Source organism: Carcharhinus amblyrhynchos, chromosome 6 (genome assembly GCF_965287045.1).
Source record: "Carcharhinus amblyrhynchos chromosome 6, sCarAmb.v2.hapA, whole genome shotgun sequence".
Lineage (NCBI taxonomy): Eukaryota > Metazoa > Chordata > Chondrichthyes > Carcharhiniformes > Carcharhinidae > Carcharhinus > Carcharhinus amblyrhynchos.
This window is the reverse complement of record NC_137329.1, coordinates 11,028,697-11,049,390: the sequence shown is the minus strand read 5'-3', so window position 1 is coordinate 11,049,390 and position 20,694 is coordinate 11,028,697. Positions and strand designations below refer to the sequence as shown.

Here is a 20,694-nt window from a genome sequence, read left to right as displayed (position 1 = left end):
ACGCACACGGAGACAAATATCAACTATCAGTATCAAGGATCATCAGCTCGGTGGAGGACGCACTTTGGTCCACCCGAAACTTGCTGATCTTCCAGTTGAAAGAATTGTCCTCGACCGAGTGTTGCAGACTGGCACATTCCAATGTCCAGGACTATGTGCTGAGGGACACTCTCAAGCTTGGGGTAGCCGCTGCAAAGGCACAATGAGGAAAGGCCACACTGTAAAGCCTTTCAATCGAGGCAGACCGAGGGCCCGGTAACTGCAGAATATCCTCGACCTGCGTAACTATGTGCCAATCTGAAAAATAGCACACAGTAAGACCTGACGTATGTACATAGTTTTAAGTTTTGAAATGTGATGATTGTAATTTTGTGTAAATGAGCATTGTACAGGACTGTAGAAATGATTCTTTTCTGCACTGTTTGTAATTTTTAGATATGTAGGTTTGCAATGGTTTATTTGAGAGTTTTTTAATGAATAAAGCATATTTTTGAATAAAAAAGATTTTAAAAAGTAGCAAAAGCATTGAAATGGTTGAGTCAGTGCCCCATGTCAAAGCCCATTTTTGTTTGCAGTCAGTAATTGAGTGAGTCATCAGACAGATGTTAAAGTGCATTTCTGAAATACGTTGAATGATCATTTATTCAGACTGGAGAAGTGTTGAACAAGGGATGTAATAAATTGTTGTCCTAATATTGAACAAACGGTGATTCATATTTTCAGATCTGTTATACCCATTCAACAACTAATGGTAGTGTATTCACAAGGATTAATATTGCTATATTTATTCGATTTAAGGTTTTCCTTTATTCCAGCAAAAATTTAATGGAATATTTAAATTGTCATAGTGGCTTACCGAAGGGGATGACAGGTGTTTCTTCCCTTATTCTCAAAACTCAGTAAAAACAGACTGGCTAAGGAATTTAACAGCAAAGTGCCCAGTTTTCAGACACCAAACAGGAAAATGGTGTCCATATGCTGCTTAACCAACAGTCCTTAAGAAGCTTGCAATTCAACAATCAACAGATCAGATGTAGGTTTTGCAGTGCAGATACATCCAGTCATGTGAGGCAGCATTCGACTAAGTATGGCATCAAAGAGCCCTAGCAAAACAATAGGAATCGGGGGAAGAATCTCTGCTGATTGGAATTATCTTACACAAAGGGAGATGGTTGTGGTTGTTGGAGATCAAACACCTCAGTTTCAAGACATTGTTGTAAGAGTTCCTAAGGGTAATATATTGGCCAACCATCTTCAGCTGCTTCATCAGTGACTTCCTTCCATTGTAAGGTCAGAAGTGGAGATGTTCTCTGATGATTGCACACAGCTCAGCACTGTTCATGACTGCTCAGATTCAGAAGCAGTCCATGTTCAAATGCAACAAGATCTGAACAATATCCAGGCTTGGGCTGACAAATGACAAGAAGCATTCACAGCACACAAGTGCTGGGTAATGACCATCTCCAACAGCAGAAAATCTAACTATCGCTGTTTGACATTCAATGGCATTACAATTGTTGAATCCCTCACTGTCAACATCCGGGGGGTTACCATTGATCAGAAACTGAACTGAACTAGCCATATAAATACTGTGGCCAGCAGAACAGATCAAAGGCTAGGAATCCTGTGGCGAGTAACTCACTTTCTGATTCCCCAAAGCCTGTTGACCCTCTGCAAAGCACAAGTCAGGAGTGTGAAGGAATACTCCCCACTAGCTTGGATGAGTGCAGCTCCAACAACACTCAGGAAGCTTGAAGCCATCTAGGACAAAGCAGCCCACTTGATATTCACCTCATCCACAAACATTCACTCCCTCCAGCACCAACGCATAGTGACAGCAGTATATACTATCTACAAGCTGCACTGCAGGAACTCATCAATACCCCTTCGATAGCACCTTCCGAACGCACGATTGCTACCATCTAAAAAGACAAGAGCAGCAGACATCCAGGAACAACATCATCTGTAAGTTCTTCCCAGTCATATACCATTCTGACTTGTGAATATATCTCTACTCGTTCACTGTCTGAGGGTCAAGTTCCTGGAACTCTCTCCCTAATAGCATTGTGGGTGTGCTTACCCTACATGGACTGCAGTCGTTCAACAAGGAGTTTCCATGGCAATTAATAATGGGCAATAAATCCTGACCACACCAGCAATGCCCACATCCTATGAATGAATAAAACAAACCGTGAAAGGAAAGTTTAAAAAAAATACACCGACTTGAAGATCCACTTGGAGCAGGAATGCTCCTCCTTGTTTCCACTGTGGTGCTGAAGACTATTGCTGGACCCTTCTTCGGCTGTTCTTTCTGATCATATACCCTCCACTTCCTAATGACCGCCCTTCTTCCTGATCACCTATCTTGATATCAGGATCACACCTCTCCAGTTTAAGCACTCACTTCACTCCCACCCCCAGGACCTCCCAGAGGGTCATGTTCAGCAGCGCGGCAAATATTTAATGTGGATGCCGAGTGTTCATTTATTCACCTGTGTTCTGCCTGAAGGCTCCTTGTCTGCTAATGCTTTATCCTGGGCCATTTTCTTTGCAGTTTACTTTTTTTTTCAGTGGTGATTTGCCATTGCCTCTCACTTTCATGCAGAATGAAAAGGCAGGTCCCAAGTACCAAACAAATCTGCACTGTTGGTATTATCTTGAATCAAGAGCTAGCTTTCTAGTCAACTGAACTAATCGGCCTCTGAGAGGAGTATATTAAGCAATATATTGTTATTTTATCCCTCTAGTGACATTAATAAGCCAAATGCAGAGCAGATTTTCCAAAGTGCATGATTAAGCATGATGCTGAGTAGAAATCTCACTTCAGTTCTCAATAATATCATGCACTAACAGCTGATGTGCAAGGTAATGCTATTGCTGCCAAAAGGCTCATTCTCAGCCCCGAACTACAGTCTGATTTGTGAATTTTGTGTGTAGTAATTTGATGTAGCCACATCTATATTATATATGATACAGTGTAGGATACAACCCGAGCTTATAAACTATCTTAACCTTTCAATTGAAAAGACTTTGGTGCAATCATCACTAATCTAACAATAGGATTAAAATATTTGAACTATATTTTTTTTCCTCAGCATGCACATTTTTTATATAATTGCTTCCATCCCGATGTAATGTCTTTCATGTCAGTATCACTGGTGCTTCAAAAGGTAATGCTAATTTTGGCAAGCATTGGACATGAATGGAAACAATTAAATTAAAATTGTGCACTTTAGCACAGACAACTTACACCAACCCTTACAATCAAATCAAGATTGAGCTAGCTTTCTTGAGAATTAAATTTTGGGTTTGTGCATATTGATTCATTTAACAAAACACAACATCTGAACTGTTTTCGTTTGAAATCCAGGTTTGGAGTGGAACCATCAGGATTGGTCAAATTAGAAAAAGAAATCGAACAGGAAGAATCCCATTCAGCACCTCTCCCATCTCCATCGCCAACCAAATCTCCCGGAAAGAAGAGTGCAGGAAAGTTACTGGATGATGCAGTAAGTAAAGCAAAGCAAAAATATCAACCAAAATAGCAAATAGGTGGTTTAATCAAACTATGAATGTATCCTATCTTGGTTTGGATGCTCATCCTGCTATTCAAATGTAATAATTCCAAGCCAGTAGTGAGCTCCATAGTTCAGCACTGATGCACTCTCCAAGATAAGAACAAATGTTGATTTAAAGATCAGCCCAACATAAAGATCAGCTAACTGTCAATGGACTTCTCAAATCTTCATGCAAGCAAGTTTTTGCCTTACTTGAAACTGCATTTTGATTGATAAAACTGAGACCATCTGTCAAGGAGATTAAAATGCAACTGGAAATCTGAAATAAAAACCTCAAGTGCTGAAAACAATCTCATGAGAAGTTGGAAACAGGATTAGACAGTGAGCTCATTGAGCCACTCTGCCGTCAATAAGGTCACCTAAAGTTAAAGTTTATTTATTAGTCACAAGTAAGCTTACATTTACACTGCATTGAAGATACTGTGAAAATCCCAAGTTGCCACGCTCCGGCACCTGTTCAGGTACACTGAGGGAAATGTTAGCATGGCCAATCCACCTAACCTGCACATCTTTGGAGTGTGGGAGGAGATCGAAGCACCCGGAGGAAATCTACGCAGACATGGGAAGAATGTGCAAACTACACACAGACAGCGACCCAAGCCAGGAAGTGAAACCAGGTTCCTGGCATTGAGAGGCAGCAGTGCTAATCACTGTGCCACTGTGCCGCCCTATTAGATCTCTCACCTAATTGTGAATTCCACTTTCTTGTTTGACTCCATAATTCTAGACTCCCTTCCCAATCAAAAATCTGTCTATCTATTCAATGACCCAGCCTCTCCAAAGACTGACAACCCTCTGAGAGAAGTAATTCCTCCTTGCCTCCATTTTAAATGGGAGACCCTTTATTTTGAAACTGAGCCTCTTAGGTCTAGATTCCCCCATCAGGAGAAATACCCTTTCTCAGCATCTACCTGTCGAGCCTTCCTAGAATCTTATATGTTTCAATAAAGTCATCTCTTATTCTTCTAAATTCCATGGGGTGGAATTTTCCCTTCCCGCCCGCCATGAGAATCATAGTGGGTGGGTGGGTGGGTGGGGGGGGCAGGGTGTGGTGCAGGCCATATAAAGGTCCATTGACCTTGGGTGGGATTTTCTAGTTTGGGGGTGAGCGCAGCTGGAAAATCCCATCCCATGATTATGGGCTTAACCTGCTCAACCTTTTTGCATGAGACAGCCCCATCATCCCAGAGATCAGAACTGCTTCCATTGCAAATACATTGCTCCTTAGGTAGAGGTTGAAAAAGTGCATAGAATTCTCGGTGCGGTCTCACAAATGCTTTGTACAATTGCAGCAATACTTCCCTACCAATATACTCCACTCATCTTGCAATAACCCCTTGCTTACCAATGCACCTTCCTATGCAAGCATAGGAGATGCAATCCCTGCCCTTTTACTCTTCCATTCTCACTGTCTAAGGCCCCAAACCCTCCTTCCAAGTGAACTAGCGATAGTATACTGTATTTATTGCTCACAGTGTGGTCTCTTCCTCATTGGAGACCGACTGCAGACTGGGTAACTGCTTTACAGAACACTTCCATTCAGTCCGCAAGCATGACTCTGAGCTTCTCACTTCAGTTCTCCACCTTGTTCCCACTTTGCCCTTTCTGTCTTGGCCTGCTACAGTAATCATGATGTGGGTATGCTGGCGTTGGACTGGCGTAAACACAGTAAAAAGCCTGACAACACCAGGTTTTAGTCCAAACGATTTATTTGATAAAATCGGTTGGACTAAAACCTGGTGTTGTCAGACTTTTTACTGCTACAGTAATCCAATGGAGATCAGTGCAAGCTTGAGAAACAGCAACCAATCTTTTAATTCACTATTCTGGGTGGCATCCAATGGGGAGTCTGCAAAACGGCCTCTGCTTGATCCTCCCAACCTACTGCACTACATAAGCAGCACAGCAGGTTGGGAGAATCACCTTCCCTATATGTCTTCTTGAAGTATATTGCTACACTTCTCATTGTTCAGAATATTTCCAATTGTGTCATTTCCAAATTTTGAAATTGTGCCTTCTAAGCCTAAGTCATTGCTATAGATTATGCAAAGCAGATTACCTATCCCAGGTACAAAGCAGAATATTGTGGATTCAGGAAACACGAGATGAAGCAGAAAATGCTGGAAATATTCAGGCAGTCTGGCAGCATATGTGAGGAGAGTAACAGAGTTAGATTTCCTGTTGTGAACTTTCATCAAAGCTGGGAAAGTTTCGAAATTCTATAGATTTTAAGGAGATGAAACAGGGGAAGCTGGGAGGAAAAAAACAAAAGGAAAGGTCCTTAATTGGGGCAGAAGACGGGAGAAATGAAATAACAAAATGGGTGGGGGAATAGCAGAAGGGAGTGGCAATAGAACAAGTAAGATGGGTCCAGAAGGTGTGAATAATCAATAGCTGCCGTCTGAAAGCAAAAACAAGAAAGCCAGGGTTAAGACTGAAAACGGTCTGAAGTTGTTGAACTAAGTGCTGAGTTCTATAAAACACCTAATCTAAAGATGAAGTGCTGTTCCCTTGGTCTTCCTCCAATCTGAGAAACAATCATTCACCTCTATTGTGTTTCTTTTCACTCAGCCAAATTTGTATCCATGCTACCACTGTCCATTCATTCTATAGATTTCAACATTGCTGGCAATTATGTGGAGCTTTACCAAACATGTTGTGGAAGTGCATATAAATCACATTAATTGCATAATCAATCCTCAACAAGTATTACTGTTACACCATTAAAACGCTCAATTAATTTGGCCAAACACAATTTGCACAACCACCAGTCATGGAGCAATTAAAATTGGGGATGCTGAAGAGGACAAAATTGGAGGGTTGTAGAGATGGAGGAAATTTTACACTTCGTAAAACCTGAGGCTCTGAAAGGATTTGAAAATTCCAGGCATTGCATAATCGGGAACTGTTGTGCGTTGGCAAGCATGAGGGTGATAGTAAAAGCTTTCAGTAATACCTTTTGGAGACTGCTGCTTTAGCTGCTGTGCACTGGAGATAACTGACCACTGTATTGATGGCATATGCTGTGGTTAGTAGCGAGCCATTTTCAGAAAGGAGCCTGAAACAGAAGTTAGGATGCTGATTTGCATAGGAAATGGCCTAAACACCAGTTTCAGGTTGTGCTGAGTGCAACACACCTTAACCAATAATGCTGTTCCATGGTGGATTGAGCACATGTTCTGCACCCTGTATTAAGAACATAAGAACATAAGAAATAGGAGCAGGAGTAGGCCATCTAGCCCTTCGAGCCTGCCCCGCCATTCAATAAGATCATGGCTGATCTGTCGTGGCTCAGTTCCACTTTCCCGCCCTCTCCCCATAACCCTTAATCCCTTCTCTTATCAAAAACCCATCAACCCGCTTCTTAAAAATATTTAGCGAGGCAGCCTCCACCACTTCAACGGGCAGAGAATTCCAGAGATTCACCACCCTTTGAGTGAAGAAGTTCCTCCTCAACTCCGTTCTAAACCACCCCCCCTTTATCTTGAGGCTGTGCCCCCTAGTCCTACTGTCTTTTTTGAGCGGGAAGAGTCTCTCCACCTCTATCCTATCCATCCCATTCATCATCTTATACGTCTCAATGAGATCTCCCCTCATTCTTCTAAACTCTAACGAGTACAAGCCTAGTTTATTCAGCCTCTCCTCATAGCTCAATCCCCTCAACTCCGGTATCAGCCTAGTAAACCTCCTCTGCACTCCCTCCAGGGCCAAAATATCCTTGCGCAGGTGCGGCGCCCAAAACTGCACACAGTACTCCAGCTGCGGCCTCACCAATGCCCTATACAGCTGCAGCAAGACCTCCCTACTTTTATATTCAATCCCCCTCGCTATGAAGGCCAGCATCCCATTCGCCTTCCTGACCACCTGCTGCACCTGCAAGCTGGGTTTTTGCGACTCATGCACAAGGACCCCGAGGTCCCTCTGCAGTTTTCGTTTGAAAAATAGGTGCAGCGCAAATTTTCTTGTGTTTTTCCAGTATTTCTTATAAATAATTAATCTCCACCTTCCTAATTCTACATAAAAATAACCTTCAATTACAAAGATTAATATGAATCCAGATGTTTGGAAATTGTATCTGCAGTGACAACTGTCTTTTGTTCTTCACTCAAAGCTCAAATCCCATCAGTTGTCTGGACAAATTACTGCTAATGTTGAGGGGCGATTCTCCGGCGATGCACGAGATTCGCACATGTGTTCCCGCTGCAATAGTGTCTCCCAGCGCTGGATTTCCATTAACGTCTGCTCCATGCTGGAAATTGGCAGAGAGTTGCAAAAATTATTTAAATAATCATTTCCATATAATTTAAATGAGATTAGCGAGCCCGGGACTGAAGTCTCTGTGCCTGCAAGCCTCTACCACCCCGCCAGAGTGTTTCACTCCAGCGAGGATTGCAGTAACACCCCATTTTTGTGGAACGTGGTGCCACCCTGCTGGAGTGAAGGGGAGCCAATTGAGGACCCCCTCAGGGTGTCAGGGAGTAGGGGATGGTGCCCCTTGGGCATGGACACCCCTAGTAGTGCCACTCTGTGCCTCCGGCACTGCCCAAGGGGAAAAGTGCCAATCCCCTGGGGGCAACTTGGTACTGCCTATTGGGCATGGGTCAGTGCCAAGGGGGGCAGGGCCAACTGGGGGAAGGGCCTGATGGGGCAGAGCCTGGGAGCGATCAGTGACGATGAGGTGATCCCACTGTCACTCTGCCTAAGGATCAGTCGGAGAAGGAGGGAGGCCAGCAATCGGGGTGGGCTGGGGAGTGGGGGAGTGGTGGTTAACACAGTGACGGGGGGGGGAGGAAATCAGGACTCGGGGGGCTGGTTACTTTTGGAGAAGGGGGATCACAAGGGGGGGGAGCTGGATTTTGCGGCAGACTGGGAGTGGGGGGGCATTGGGGCTGGGCCTGGGAATGGTTGGAGGCTTGGGGGGGTAGAGAGCTGGCATTGCGGGGTTTGCGAGTTTGGCCGGTGATCGAGCTGGCCAGCTGATGAGGGTGTAGTGTGGGGCTACTGTACATGCGCGGATCTTGGCACTGACGGATCAGCACATGCACAGTGGCCTGCTCAGCTGATAGCCTTTGCAGTGTACAAAGTGTGGGAGATTCCTCTCTGAACTCCCACTGGAAAAAAAACAGCGTGAACTACTCTAGTTTCTTTTTTTGGGAGAATTCCATCCCTAATCTCTTGATTTCAAACCTGAATCCTTCCATTGCCAAGATCTGACCTCAGCGAAGCCAGAAATTGTTGTTTGATATCTTTTGAAGCATAGTATGTGGATTCAGAATTTTAATGAGCTTTACCTGTAAGTACTTACACTGAAGTCTGGTTCAAATAAATCAGCAATCAGTACCTGAGCTTGTCACTTATATTTGGATTCTTGCTGATGTTCTTAGAAAAGAAAATGAATCCAAATGTTTTATACGATTAAGCTTTCTGCACATGTGTCTGGAAATAAATAGGTCACTAAAGCCTTGAAGTTAACAGAATGGTCATTGTTAGAATCTCAGATGCTTATCTGATTCAGATAACGTACGGTTCAGATTTGGGGTACCCATAAAATTATGGGATTAATAATCCAAAGAATGTGAGTTCCAATCCCATGATGAGATCTAGGATTAGAAGTAATGCGTTCGGCCACACAAGCTCTGTCTGTCATTCGATTAGATCATTGCTGATCTATACTTTAATGTCGCTTACACACCTATAATCTATATTCTACTACTGCAGCTGCTATGCCCTAACCAAAAAAAAGGTGTTTGTGATCATGGATTTGCATTGGATTGGAACATGATTGTTTACTGCTGTGGTTTGCTGTTGCCTTCTTCAGTATGGTTGACCAGGAAACTTTCCAGTTCTTATCATTTGCCATCAGGCATATTGAAATGATTGACAGGCTGTTGATGTTGTTTATGTCGATGAGGTCTCAACTGACTTTTAGTTCGGGGGCTGTTTGTCTCTCTACAGCTAATAGTCTCTCAGCATAAGGGAAATATTTTGACTTCCTTATTTTACTTACTTTCCCAGGCTAAATTTCATCTGCCATAGTTTTGACTGCTCATTCAGTCTGCCTCTGTCCCTTTATAATTGCTGCTTCCATTCACTTATTGGATGGAATTTTCCCATCCTGCCCATGGCAGATTTCGTGGCGAGTGGAAACAGGGAATTTAGCGGCAGGCAAACAGTTGGAAATCTGATGATGGGTTGAGAATGGATTGGTTAAACTGCTGCCTTGTGGCATGTATACCATTGCATTCATTTAAATCTCATGAATACATGCCAGGATCTCCCCATGCCTGCCAATCTTGTGTCACACCAATGGAAAATCTGCCTCAAACCTGTTTGAAAATGTGTGACGTGCATATGTTGGACCCTGACTCATTCATGACTTTGAGGTGAGTGCAACATATATAGCTTACCTGCCATAGTGCTGTGCCATGCTTGTTGTGATTAATACAACACTGCTGGGTTTGTACGGTTGGTCTTCTCCTGCTCTTTGCCAACGTTGTCCACAAGAACGCCTCTGGGGAGGGAATGCCATGCAAAGGTTGCAAGAGGGCAAATATTACAGAAGATAGAGGGGCAAGGAGGTGTAGGAGTATGAAGAATAATGGATAATAGTGGAAGGCAGAGGGCAGACCTTCTGTGGCCCCTGCTGATACTCATCGTTCTTGTGGGTGTCCAAGGGTGTGGCCCTAACTCCTGCAGGAGATGGTGCACTTGGATGGAGGTCAGTGTGCCTCGTTCCCATGTCGCCTACTTCTTGATGATGCCCATGAGATTGTGTGGCAGTGGAGCGCAGGGCTGAGCGCAAATCTGACAAGACTTGTCTCTTGTAGAGAGACTAAATAGACTAGGTCTGTACTCATTGGAGTTTAGAAGGATGAGGGGAGATCTTACAGAGACGTATAAGATAATGAAAGGGATGGATAGGGTAGAGGTAGAGAGATTCTTCCCGCTTAGAAAGACTAGCAGGACTAGAGGGCACAACTTCAAGATAAGGGGGGGGGGTGCAGTTTAGATCAGAGTTGAAGAGGAACTTCTTCACTCAAAGGGTGGTGAATCTCTGGAATTCTCTGTTGAAGTGGTGGAGGCTACCTCGCTAAATATATTTAAGACATGGGTAGATAGGTTTTTGATAGACAAGGGAATCAAGGGTTCTGGGGAGAAAGCGGGAAAGTGGAACTGATCCATTTCAGATCAGCCATGGTCTTATTGAATGGCGGGGCAGGCTCGAAGGGCTCGATGGCTTACTCCTGCTCCTATTTCTTATGTTCTTATGTTCTTAAGACTTGCTCGAGGTGCTTGCATGTCGGAGCCACAATATCAGACCGAATGTGGTGGGATTTCTCCAACGTGTGCTCTACTCAGATGAGTGACTGTCAAAGCTCTGCCCGATGTTCTACTGTCTCCCATTATATCTCTACTTGTGAGCTGACAGCTGATTCCAGAGGCTCATCATCAGACTCAGACTGAATGGGTGCCCAATCTCCAGCAGCCCTTTGAGTGTCGAAGACCTAGGCTTTCTTTGCCTCTGACTGCTGCAGGGAGTATCAGCGAGGAATTCTCCAGCCGCTCATTTATGAAAAATGATTGTAATAAGACGAGCTTCTTGTAGAGAGTACCTTTGTTAGATTGAGGGATGGGCAATACATGCTGTTGCCATCAGTAATGCTCATATACCACAAATTAATTTAAAGAAGGTGTGTTCCTGTGTTAAAATAAATATATCACAGTTACTTCAGATACTTCAGTTTTGATGGAGGTACTATTTTTGCCCCTGCTTGTTGGTCTGTTTGTCTGTAACCAAAATATCTCAAAAGAAATGATTAGATTTCATTGAAACTTGGTACACAGATAGGGTGTGTCCCAAAAAAGAACTGATTGGTTTTTGGTGAGAGTGCAGATGCAGATCCAGATTCAGATCCTGGAATTTTTAAAGGCTCTGTTAACACTGGGAGATAGGGCAAATTGACATTTTTCTTAGAATATTATTTTAGTTAACAAGTTGCTGGTTGCTTTAAAGTGTTGTGAATTGTTTAAAATGTTGTGAATTGTCTCAGTTGTTCTCGGGGAAATTATCACAGCTGTTAACATATGAGCAGAATGTTCAGAGCAGATTGTTGAATGTGGATTTGCCTGAAGCCTCCTCAATTAGACGGAGGCTCTTAATAATATTGAGTTACGCAGTAAGGCAGAAGGATGCGCTGTCCACACCTGTCATTTTTCCTTTCATCTTATCAAAGTAAAGAATGCCAGTGCAGTTGGAATGGAAAGTTTCTGTACTGGCGAAATACCTTAAGACTACATGCAAGGTAAAGTCTCTTGCATAGATTCAACAACATGCCACAACTCAAACAGAAGCCATCATTCCATCCGTAAGGATTTTCTTTTTCAACTTTGGCCATTTTTATAAAGACAAGGGTGGCACAGTGGTTAGCACTGCTGCCTGGCAGTGCCAGGGATCTGGGTTTCATTCCAGCCTTGAGTGACTATTGTGTGAGTTTGCATGTTCTCCCTGTGTCTACGTGGGTTTCCTACGGGTGCTCTGGCTTCCTCCCATAGTCCAAAGTTGTGCAGGTTAGGTAGATTGACCATGCTAAATTTCCCCTTAATGTCTCAAGATGTGTCAGTTAAAGAGAATGAATGGGTAAATGTGTCGGGCTATGGGAATAGGGCAGGGGGTGGACCTCAGTAAGGTGCTCTGTCGGAGAGTCAGTGTAGAGTCAAATGGCCGCCTTCTGCACTGTAGGGATTCCATGATTCTATTAACAAATAGCATGGTCCTTCATGCGGCTGCATAGCAGATGTTTCGGGACTGCACATGCCTTTGAGTAGTATACTGAACTTATGCTATAAAACAAGTCCATCTCATTTGCATGACATTGCAACATTCCTGCTTTCAAGTGTATGACATGCTAGTATGCACTGTAGACTCATAAGCCAGGGTTTTATCTGCTCGCCCACCACAGGAATCGGAGCATGGGAAAGTCCGTTGAACTTGGGCAGGATTTTACAGTTTTGGGATGAGTTCGGCTGTAAAATCCCACCCGTAGTAAATTATTGAGAATTAGCCGCTTTTAAAGGATTGCTGGTCAACCTTAAAGGAGTCCTGTTACATTGGAGAGGAAATGGTTGGAATAAGTCAATGAAACAGAATGGCTCTATTGCAGTGTGCAACTTTATAGATCTTGCAGAACTATACGGTCCTTGGAATTGTGAAGATCAGTACAACAAAATCGAAGGAAGTGACTCACAGCCAATGCTGTCTGATGTGTGCACCATTTGTGAGAGTGGGTAAGAATAAATGTGCAGTTCTCTGAAACCCTGCCATGGTATGTGTGCTCACACTTTGCTTAAATTTGAAATCTTGCATTACAGTATATTGATTCAAGTTCATCACTAGAAGGTGGTGGAACATCACAGAGGAAATGTGTGCAACACTTCCTCTTGTAATTTATAAGAATGCAGGTGCACATGTTTAACAAAAGACACTGCCATGCCAATGAATCTGCAGTGAATCATACAGTGTGGAATGCAACAAACAGGCACGTTGCCTATTAATTCACAGACTGTCCAAATAGAGGTTGGTCATCTGAGTGACCATCGAACACTCCTCAAATTTCTCATTCGAACAGACTGCACATAATGGCCATTATTGGGGTATCAACAATGGGTCAGTGATAGCATTCTCACCTCCTGAGTTAGAAGGTTGTGGGTTCAAATCTCACTATGGAAACTTGGCACACCTATTGCCACAAATGATGTAGTGCCATACTGATGTCATCTTTCAAAGGTCCAGTCTGCTGTCTTGGGGGGATGTAAAAGATTTCATGGCACATCTTTGCCTATTTCTTGTCAGATTACTGCTGTTAAACTCAGAATAGATTCTTAGTATAGTATTATAATCTCAAAAGAGTTTGGTTAGACTGTTTAAAATGCTTATTAAAATCCATCTTCCATGAGATCTTAGAGGAACTCATGACATCTATCCAGTGAATAACTTGGTTATATAAACTAAGGAAGTCTCTGTTTCAGCCTGATTCTGTGCTGTTAATTCCTCTCTGCAAAAGTGGAAAGAGGATTGGTCTGAGTGCCAAAAAGCAAAATTAGCCTAGGATTCTTCTCCTGAATGCTATCCAGCAATCTGACCTTGAAATGTACATGCATGAATGATAGATGAGAACAAGATAGACTCTGCTTTGACACCGTTAAGTAGCCTGTTGACACTCATTGTCAAGGATTACTCACAAATGATGTGCAATTGGATGAAGTAAATTTCGGTAACCAATATCCATCAAGGAGTTAATAATTTTGGGAGGGGGAAGGAGAGAAAAAGGGGCTGATTCAGTTTTAGGATTATAGTAATTTTGACAATCTTTCTGTCAGTTTCAAGGTTGGTAGGAAACTGAGGGAAGAAAATATGGTAATTTCTTTGGAATACTGGGCAGGATTTTATGGCCTTGCTTATCCCAAAACTATAAAATCCTGCCCAAGGTCAATGGACCTTCGCATGCTCCGCCCCTCGCCCGCTCTGATTCTCGTGGTGGGCAGGCAGGTAAAATTCTGGCCAGTACTGAGTCTGATTACTTCTTGCATTAAAAATAAAAAATTCTGTAACTCAATTGCTACCTATAAATTGCCAATTGCCAATACCACCTCTGCTATATAAACGCAAATTACTGTAGTTGCTGGGATCTGAAACCAAAAGAGAAAATGGTGGAAAATATCAGCAAGTCTGGCAACATCTGTAAGGAGAAGAGAGCTGCTGTTTTGAGTCCAGATGACCCTTTGCCAAAGCTTTGACAAAGGGTCATCTGAACTCAAAACATCAGCTCTTCTTCTTACAGATGCTGCCAGACCAGATGAGATTTTCCTGCATTTTCTCTTTTGACCTCATCAGCTATATTTGCCTTCTCAGAAATACAAAATATTTTGTTATGTCTGCATTGAAATTTAATTATCAAAGGGTTCCAGCATCTTTATCAAAACATTGTACGTCAGAATTTTAGGAATATTTTGTGCAGAATTTCCAAGCTGCAAAGGAGGCTAACATTCTGTTCCTCATACTGACCTAATAGTTGAGGTTTCTTAGCTCCAGAGAAAAAGGCATTAGTAAAACCATGTGTTTCACTTACAATGACTGGAAAAACTTCTGCATATGTTGAGGTAGGAAAATTTTCAAACTGCTTAGGGATGAAAGGTGCAGGCAGAAATATAAAACTTTATTAAACTGAGATAGTGGTAGCAGCTGGCAAAGTCGGGGGGGGGGGTGTTGATGGGAATAGGAGCACTGTAAAGTACAAATTTCATTGTCTCTGAACATAACTCTTACCAATCAACAATAAAGTTGCGATTTGTCACCGGAAAATTTGCTGAAAGATTACAAATTAGATCAAAATAACATAGAAGAATTGCACATCAAACTTCTCATACAAATTCTCATCTGACAGACCTTACGTGACTGTCAGCATGACTTTTAACTTCCAAGCTCCGGGGTGTTTGTGGGGCGGTATTCCAAAGATGTGCCTGGGAATCCCCCCTCCCCAGAAATACCGGATAAGGATTTCAGTTTGAAGTTTGAACTTCTCAGGCAATTGCCATGCTATCCTTACATGGATAAATCTGGAGAGTGGAGAGGTTCCCCAATGCATCTTTGGGGTAACCCCCCCATTCAGTATGATGCCCTGAGCTCACAAATTGCAGGGTGGGGGTGGGGGAGGGGGGGTTGGGTGGCAAGACCTTGCAGATCCACTGCAATACACTGTTCTTGCACTCTCTGGGTCAGAGGATCAGACAAGAAAGTTACATTTCCAGATAATTAAATAGAAGTGGAGTTCCAGTCCAACTCTGATCGTCAGTTCACAGAAGATACAGGTCAATGTCTGTTCAACATTGCCACAAAGTCTTGCTGCGACTGATATCCGAAGCACTGGACCCACAAAAGACTTGACAAAGTTGCAATTGTCTTGCTGAAGGTTCAGGCTAAAAAGTAAAAGCCTGTGAACAAAAGAAGCTTACATGGAAGGATGGGTGCTTAGGAAATGAACTATTCCAAAATGATCCGACCTATGTGGCTCTTTAAAAGTACTGTTCTAGCTCTGTAGTAATTCTAGCAGCACATTCATTTTTAAAAGAAGGATGATGCTGTTTCTGGACAAAGCACTTTACAGCCAATGAAGCATCATAGAACTGCAGTTCCCCTTCCCTTCTCTATGAATGGTATGCTTTGTCTGTTCAGTGCGCAAGAAACAATACTTTTCACTGTATACTACTACATGTGACAATAATAAATCAAATCAAAATCATTTAGACCAGTGGTGGGCAACTGTGACCTGGGTATCACATGGACCCCATCTGGGTTCTGAGTGTGGCCCACCAGTCATTTTCTTGATCATTGCCCATGTGCAGGTTTGCCATATTCCACTGATTTCCATCCACATAGTTTTTTTCCTACATTTATGACTGAAGTGACACGCACGTATTGCAGTTAAATGAAATGCATACCTGATTGCACATAGCATTGACTGTGAAGGCCATGCGCTCCCTCTGCATCCAAAGTTCCTTTTGTTTTTACCATTTAAAATTGATAATTCTATTAAAATGGAAATGATTAAGTGTTTTATGTAATTTGTTATGAAATATTTGGCATGTATTAAATATATTTAATCTTTTTGGGGTCATGGTCAGTGAACATGCCCAGTTTCAGTCTTGTGGCCCACTGCTATGAAGGAGGGCCATTCATGCAGCTCAATCACTAGCCTGGGTTACCCATCACTGATTTAGACATTGCCAGTTAGCTTGTCCTTCTGTACAGCTCTGTGATGTGCATGTTTGGTTGGATTTAATATATACCAATTCTGATTGACGAAGTCCAGGTATCAGTGTTTCAGAACTCACTTAACTAACCTGAACTCTAACATGTGTCCCCCTTTTGATTTTGAGATTTGCTATCTTACATTCATTTTTCCAATGTTAATTTTTATTGTGTGTTTTATAAATAATTTCAATCTACCTCCCAATATTGGTGTAGTGATAACACTACTTTTGTCAGTTCTTTAATTGTAGCTTGTGAATTCAAATGTCCTTGGCCACCTGTTGCACTGGAATCAAATGTTTAACCAATTAATATATTTTACCAAATGAAATCTAAACTCTTCCAGATTTCTTGGAAATGGCTTAAATTTTTCCATGCATGGGGATTTATTTAGAAGCCTGGTAAGATATGAAAATTTGGCAGCAGTTCTACATGCAGCAAGATCTAACAACAGCAATAAAATAAATACCCAATTAATATATTTTACTTATGATAATGTAGCAAGGAATGTTATACAGGAAACTGATGTAGCCCCTTGCTTTTCTTGGAGTAACATTATGGGTTACTTAATAGCCACCACAACCATCTGAAAATACACAGATAGGGTTGTGGTTTAATGTTTCATGAAGGAAGGCATCTCCAACAGTGAAACATTACCTCAAAACTGCTCTCAGCTGTCAACCTAGATTATAACTCAGGTCATAGAATTTCTCACAAATCCATAAATTCTGACTCAGTTTTGAGAATCAGCCAGTTAAAGATTAAAGATTCTATTTGATAAGTCAACTAAAGGATAATTATATAATCATAGAAACCCTACAGTGCAGAAAGAGGCCATTTGGCCCATCAAGTCTGCACCGACTCCAATCCCACCCAGGACATACCCTCATATCCCTACATATTTACCTGCTAATCCCTCTAACCTACGCATCTCAGGACACTAAGGGACAATTTTAGCATGGCCAATCAACCTAACCCATACATCTTTGGACTGTGCAGAGGAGGTTTACTAGGCTGATACCGGAGTTGAGGGGGCTGAGCTATGAGGAGAGGCTGAATAAACTAGGCTTGTACTCGTTAGAGTTTAGAAGAATGAGGGGAGATCTCATTGAGACATATAAGATGATGAATGGGATGGATAGGATAGAGGTGGAGAGACTCTTCCTGCTCAGAAAGGACAGTAGGACTAGGGGGCACAGCCTCAAGATAAAGGGGGGGGCGGTTTAGAACGGAGTTGAGGAGGAACTTCTTCACTCAAAGGGTGGTGAATCTCTGGAATTCTCTGCCCATTGAAGTGGTGGAGGCTGCCTTGCTAAATATTTTTAAGACGCGGGTTGATGGGTTTTTGATAAGCGAGGGGATTAAGGGTAATGGGGAGAGGGCGGGAATGTGGAACTGAGCCACAACAGATCAGCCATGATCTTATTGAATGGCGGGGCAGGCTCGAAGGGCTAGATGGCCTACTCCTGCTCCTATTTCTTATGTTCTTATGTTCTAAACCGGAGCACCTGGAGGAAACCCATGTAGACACAAGGAGAATGTGCAAATTCCACACGGACAGTCACCCAAGCCAGTAATCAACCCAGGTCAATACCCTGGCCTTCCATTGTTGCTCTTATTCAATCATCTCTGGAACATCTGCTCAGCCCACAAGCATGACCTTCCATTGTTGCACTTATTCATTCACTTCTAAAACATTTGCTTAGCCCGCAAGCATGACCCCGAACTCCTGTTCCTTGCTATTTCAACTCAGCATCTTGATCTCATGTCCACATGCCTGTCCTTGGCCTTCAGCGATGCTCCAATGAAAGTCAACGCAAACTGGAGGAGCAGCAACTCATCTTCCAATTAGGCAAATTACATCCCTCAGGATTGAACCTTGAGTTTAACAACTTTACACTGTAACCTTTCTTCTCCATCTTAACCTTTTCCTATATATATCCCCCCTCCCCCACTACACTATTTGTCAGTTATTATTAAGTTTTACTACATCTTTGTTGCAATATCTCCTAGCTGCAACTAATCACTGACCTACTACTCTGTTACAGCTGTTCCATCTTCTCCTATCCCCAAAATATTTCTCCCTCTCTTCAACTCTAATGAAGATTTGCATAGACCCAAAATGTTAACTCTGTGTTCTCTCCCTACAGATGCTCCCAGATCTGCTGTTTTCCAACATTTTCTGTTTTATTACCTTTTAAATGAGTTGAGCATTTCTGCCTCAACCACCAGTTCAGACAGCGAATTCCAGATATCCAGAGGTTTTCCTTATGTCCCCTCCAATTTTTCTACTAATCACACATAGAATGATGTATGATCAAAGAAAATAGAAGCAGGAATAGCCATTTGGCTCTTTGAGCCTGCTCTGCCATTCATTATGATCATGGCTAATCATCAAATTCAATATCCCTTTCCCACATTGTCCCCCATCCCTTGATCCCTTTAGCCCCAAGAGCTATATCTAATTCCTTCTTGAATCACACAATGTTTTGTCTTAGCTACTTTCTGCAGTAGTGAATTCCACAGATACACCTCTCTGGGTGAAGAACTTTCTCCACCTCAGTCCTAAAAGGTTTACCCTCACACTAGTTCTGCACTTCCCCACCATCAGGAATATCCTTTCTGAATCTACCCTGTCTAATCCTGTTATAATTGTATAAGTTTTTTTATGAGATCTCCTCTCACTCTTCTAAATTCCAATGAATAAAACCCTAACCAACTTAGCCTTTTCTGGTATGACAGACCTGCCATCCCATGACCAGCTGATATTAGCAGACATCCTTAACCTCTCTTCATACCAATCTGAGGTCCCTTTCTGGTTTAAGAAGTCAACCATCATCACTGTACCAAAGAAAAGCCAGGCGGCATGCCTTAATGACTATCGCCAGGTGGCTCTGATATCCATCATTACGAAGTACTTTGAAAAGTTAGTCATGGAACGAATCAATTCCATCTTACCAGACTGCCTGGATCTACCACAGTTCACTTATCGCCACAACAGGTCCACAGCAAAGGCCATCTCCCTGGCCCTACACTCAACCCTGGAACACCTGGGTGACAAAGACACTTATGTCAGGCTCCTATTAATTAACTGTGGAATAGCCTTCAACACCATTATTCTGATAAAATCATCTCCAAACTCCATGGCCAAAGGTTCAACAACTCTCTCTGCGACTGGATCCCAGACTTCCTAACCCACAGAGCACAATCAGTAGGGATAGGCAACAACACATCCTCCACAATCATCCTCAACACCAGTGTCCCACAAGGCTGTGTCCTTATTGCAGCTTATACAACTCATACATCTACAACTGTTGCTAAAACCCTTCTAACCCAATTATTAAGTTTGCTGATGACACTACCATGGTGGGTTGGGTCTCAAACAAAGATGAGACAGAGTACAGGAAAGAGATAGAGAATCTGGTGAACTGGTTTGATGACAATAATCTCTCCCTCAATGTCAACAAAATGAACAAGATAGTCATCAACTTTCAGAAAGTGTGTTGGAGGACTTATCCCTGTCTACATAATGGAGTTGATGTAGAAATGGGCGAGAGATTCAAGTTTCTAATGTCCAGATCACCAACAATCTGTCCTGGTCCCTCCATGCCGATGTGATAAATAAGAAAGCCCACCAACGATCCTACTTTCTCAGGAAACTAAGAAAATTTTGGCATTTCTGCTGGGACTCTCACCAACTTTTACAGATGCACCATAGAAAGCATTCTTTCTGGTTGTAGCACAGCTTGGTATGTCTCCTGATATGCCCAAGACTGCAAGAAACTACAAAGGGTTGTGAATGAAGCCCAGTCCATCATCCAAACCAGCCTCCCATCCATTGACTCTGTTTATACCTCCCACTGCCTCAAAAAAGCAGCCAGCATAATCTGGGACCTCACGCACTCTGGACATCCCTGCTGCCATCAAACTTTTGATCACCAACAATTTTTCCTGGTCCCTCCATGCCGATGTGATAGCTAAGAAAGCCCACAACGATTCTACTTTCTCAAGAAGCTAAGGAAATTTGGCATTTCCACTAGGAATCTCACCAACTTTTTCAGATGCACCATAGAAAGCATTCTTTCTGGTTGTAGCACAGTTTGGTATGTCTCCTGAAATGTCCAAGAAGCTACAAAGGGCCGTGAATGAAGCCCAGTCTATCATGCAAACCAGCCTCCCATCTATTGATTCTATTTACACCTCCACCGCCTCAAAAAAGCAGCCAGCATAATCAACGACCCCACGCACTCTGGACATCCCTACTGCCATCAGACTTTTGAACAAACCTACCTTGTATGAAGTTGACCTTTC

General features: G+C 42.7%; 1 protein-coding gene across 7 annotated transcripts in view; it reads left to right on the top strand.

The window, feature by feature from the left end:
• The window catches only part of gas2a (growth arrest-specific 2a), a 161,063-nt gene that overhangs the window by 89,440 nt on the left and 50,929 nt on the right, over window positions 1-20,694 (top strand). For all 7 annotated transcript variants that reach the window (XM_080189894.1, XM_080189893.1, XM_080189892.1 and 4 more), the window contains one exon: window positions 3,371-3,509. In XM_080189894.1, coding sequence (XP_080046020.1) covers window positions 3,371-3,509 — 139 coding nt within the window. The remainder of the gene's footprint in view (window positions 1-3,370; window positions 3,510-20,694) is intronic.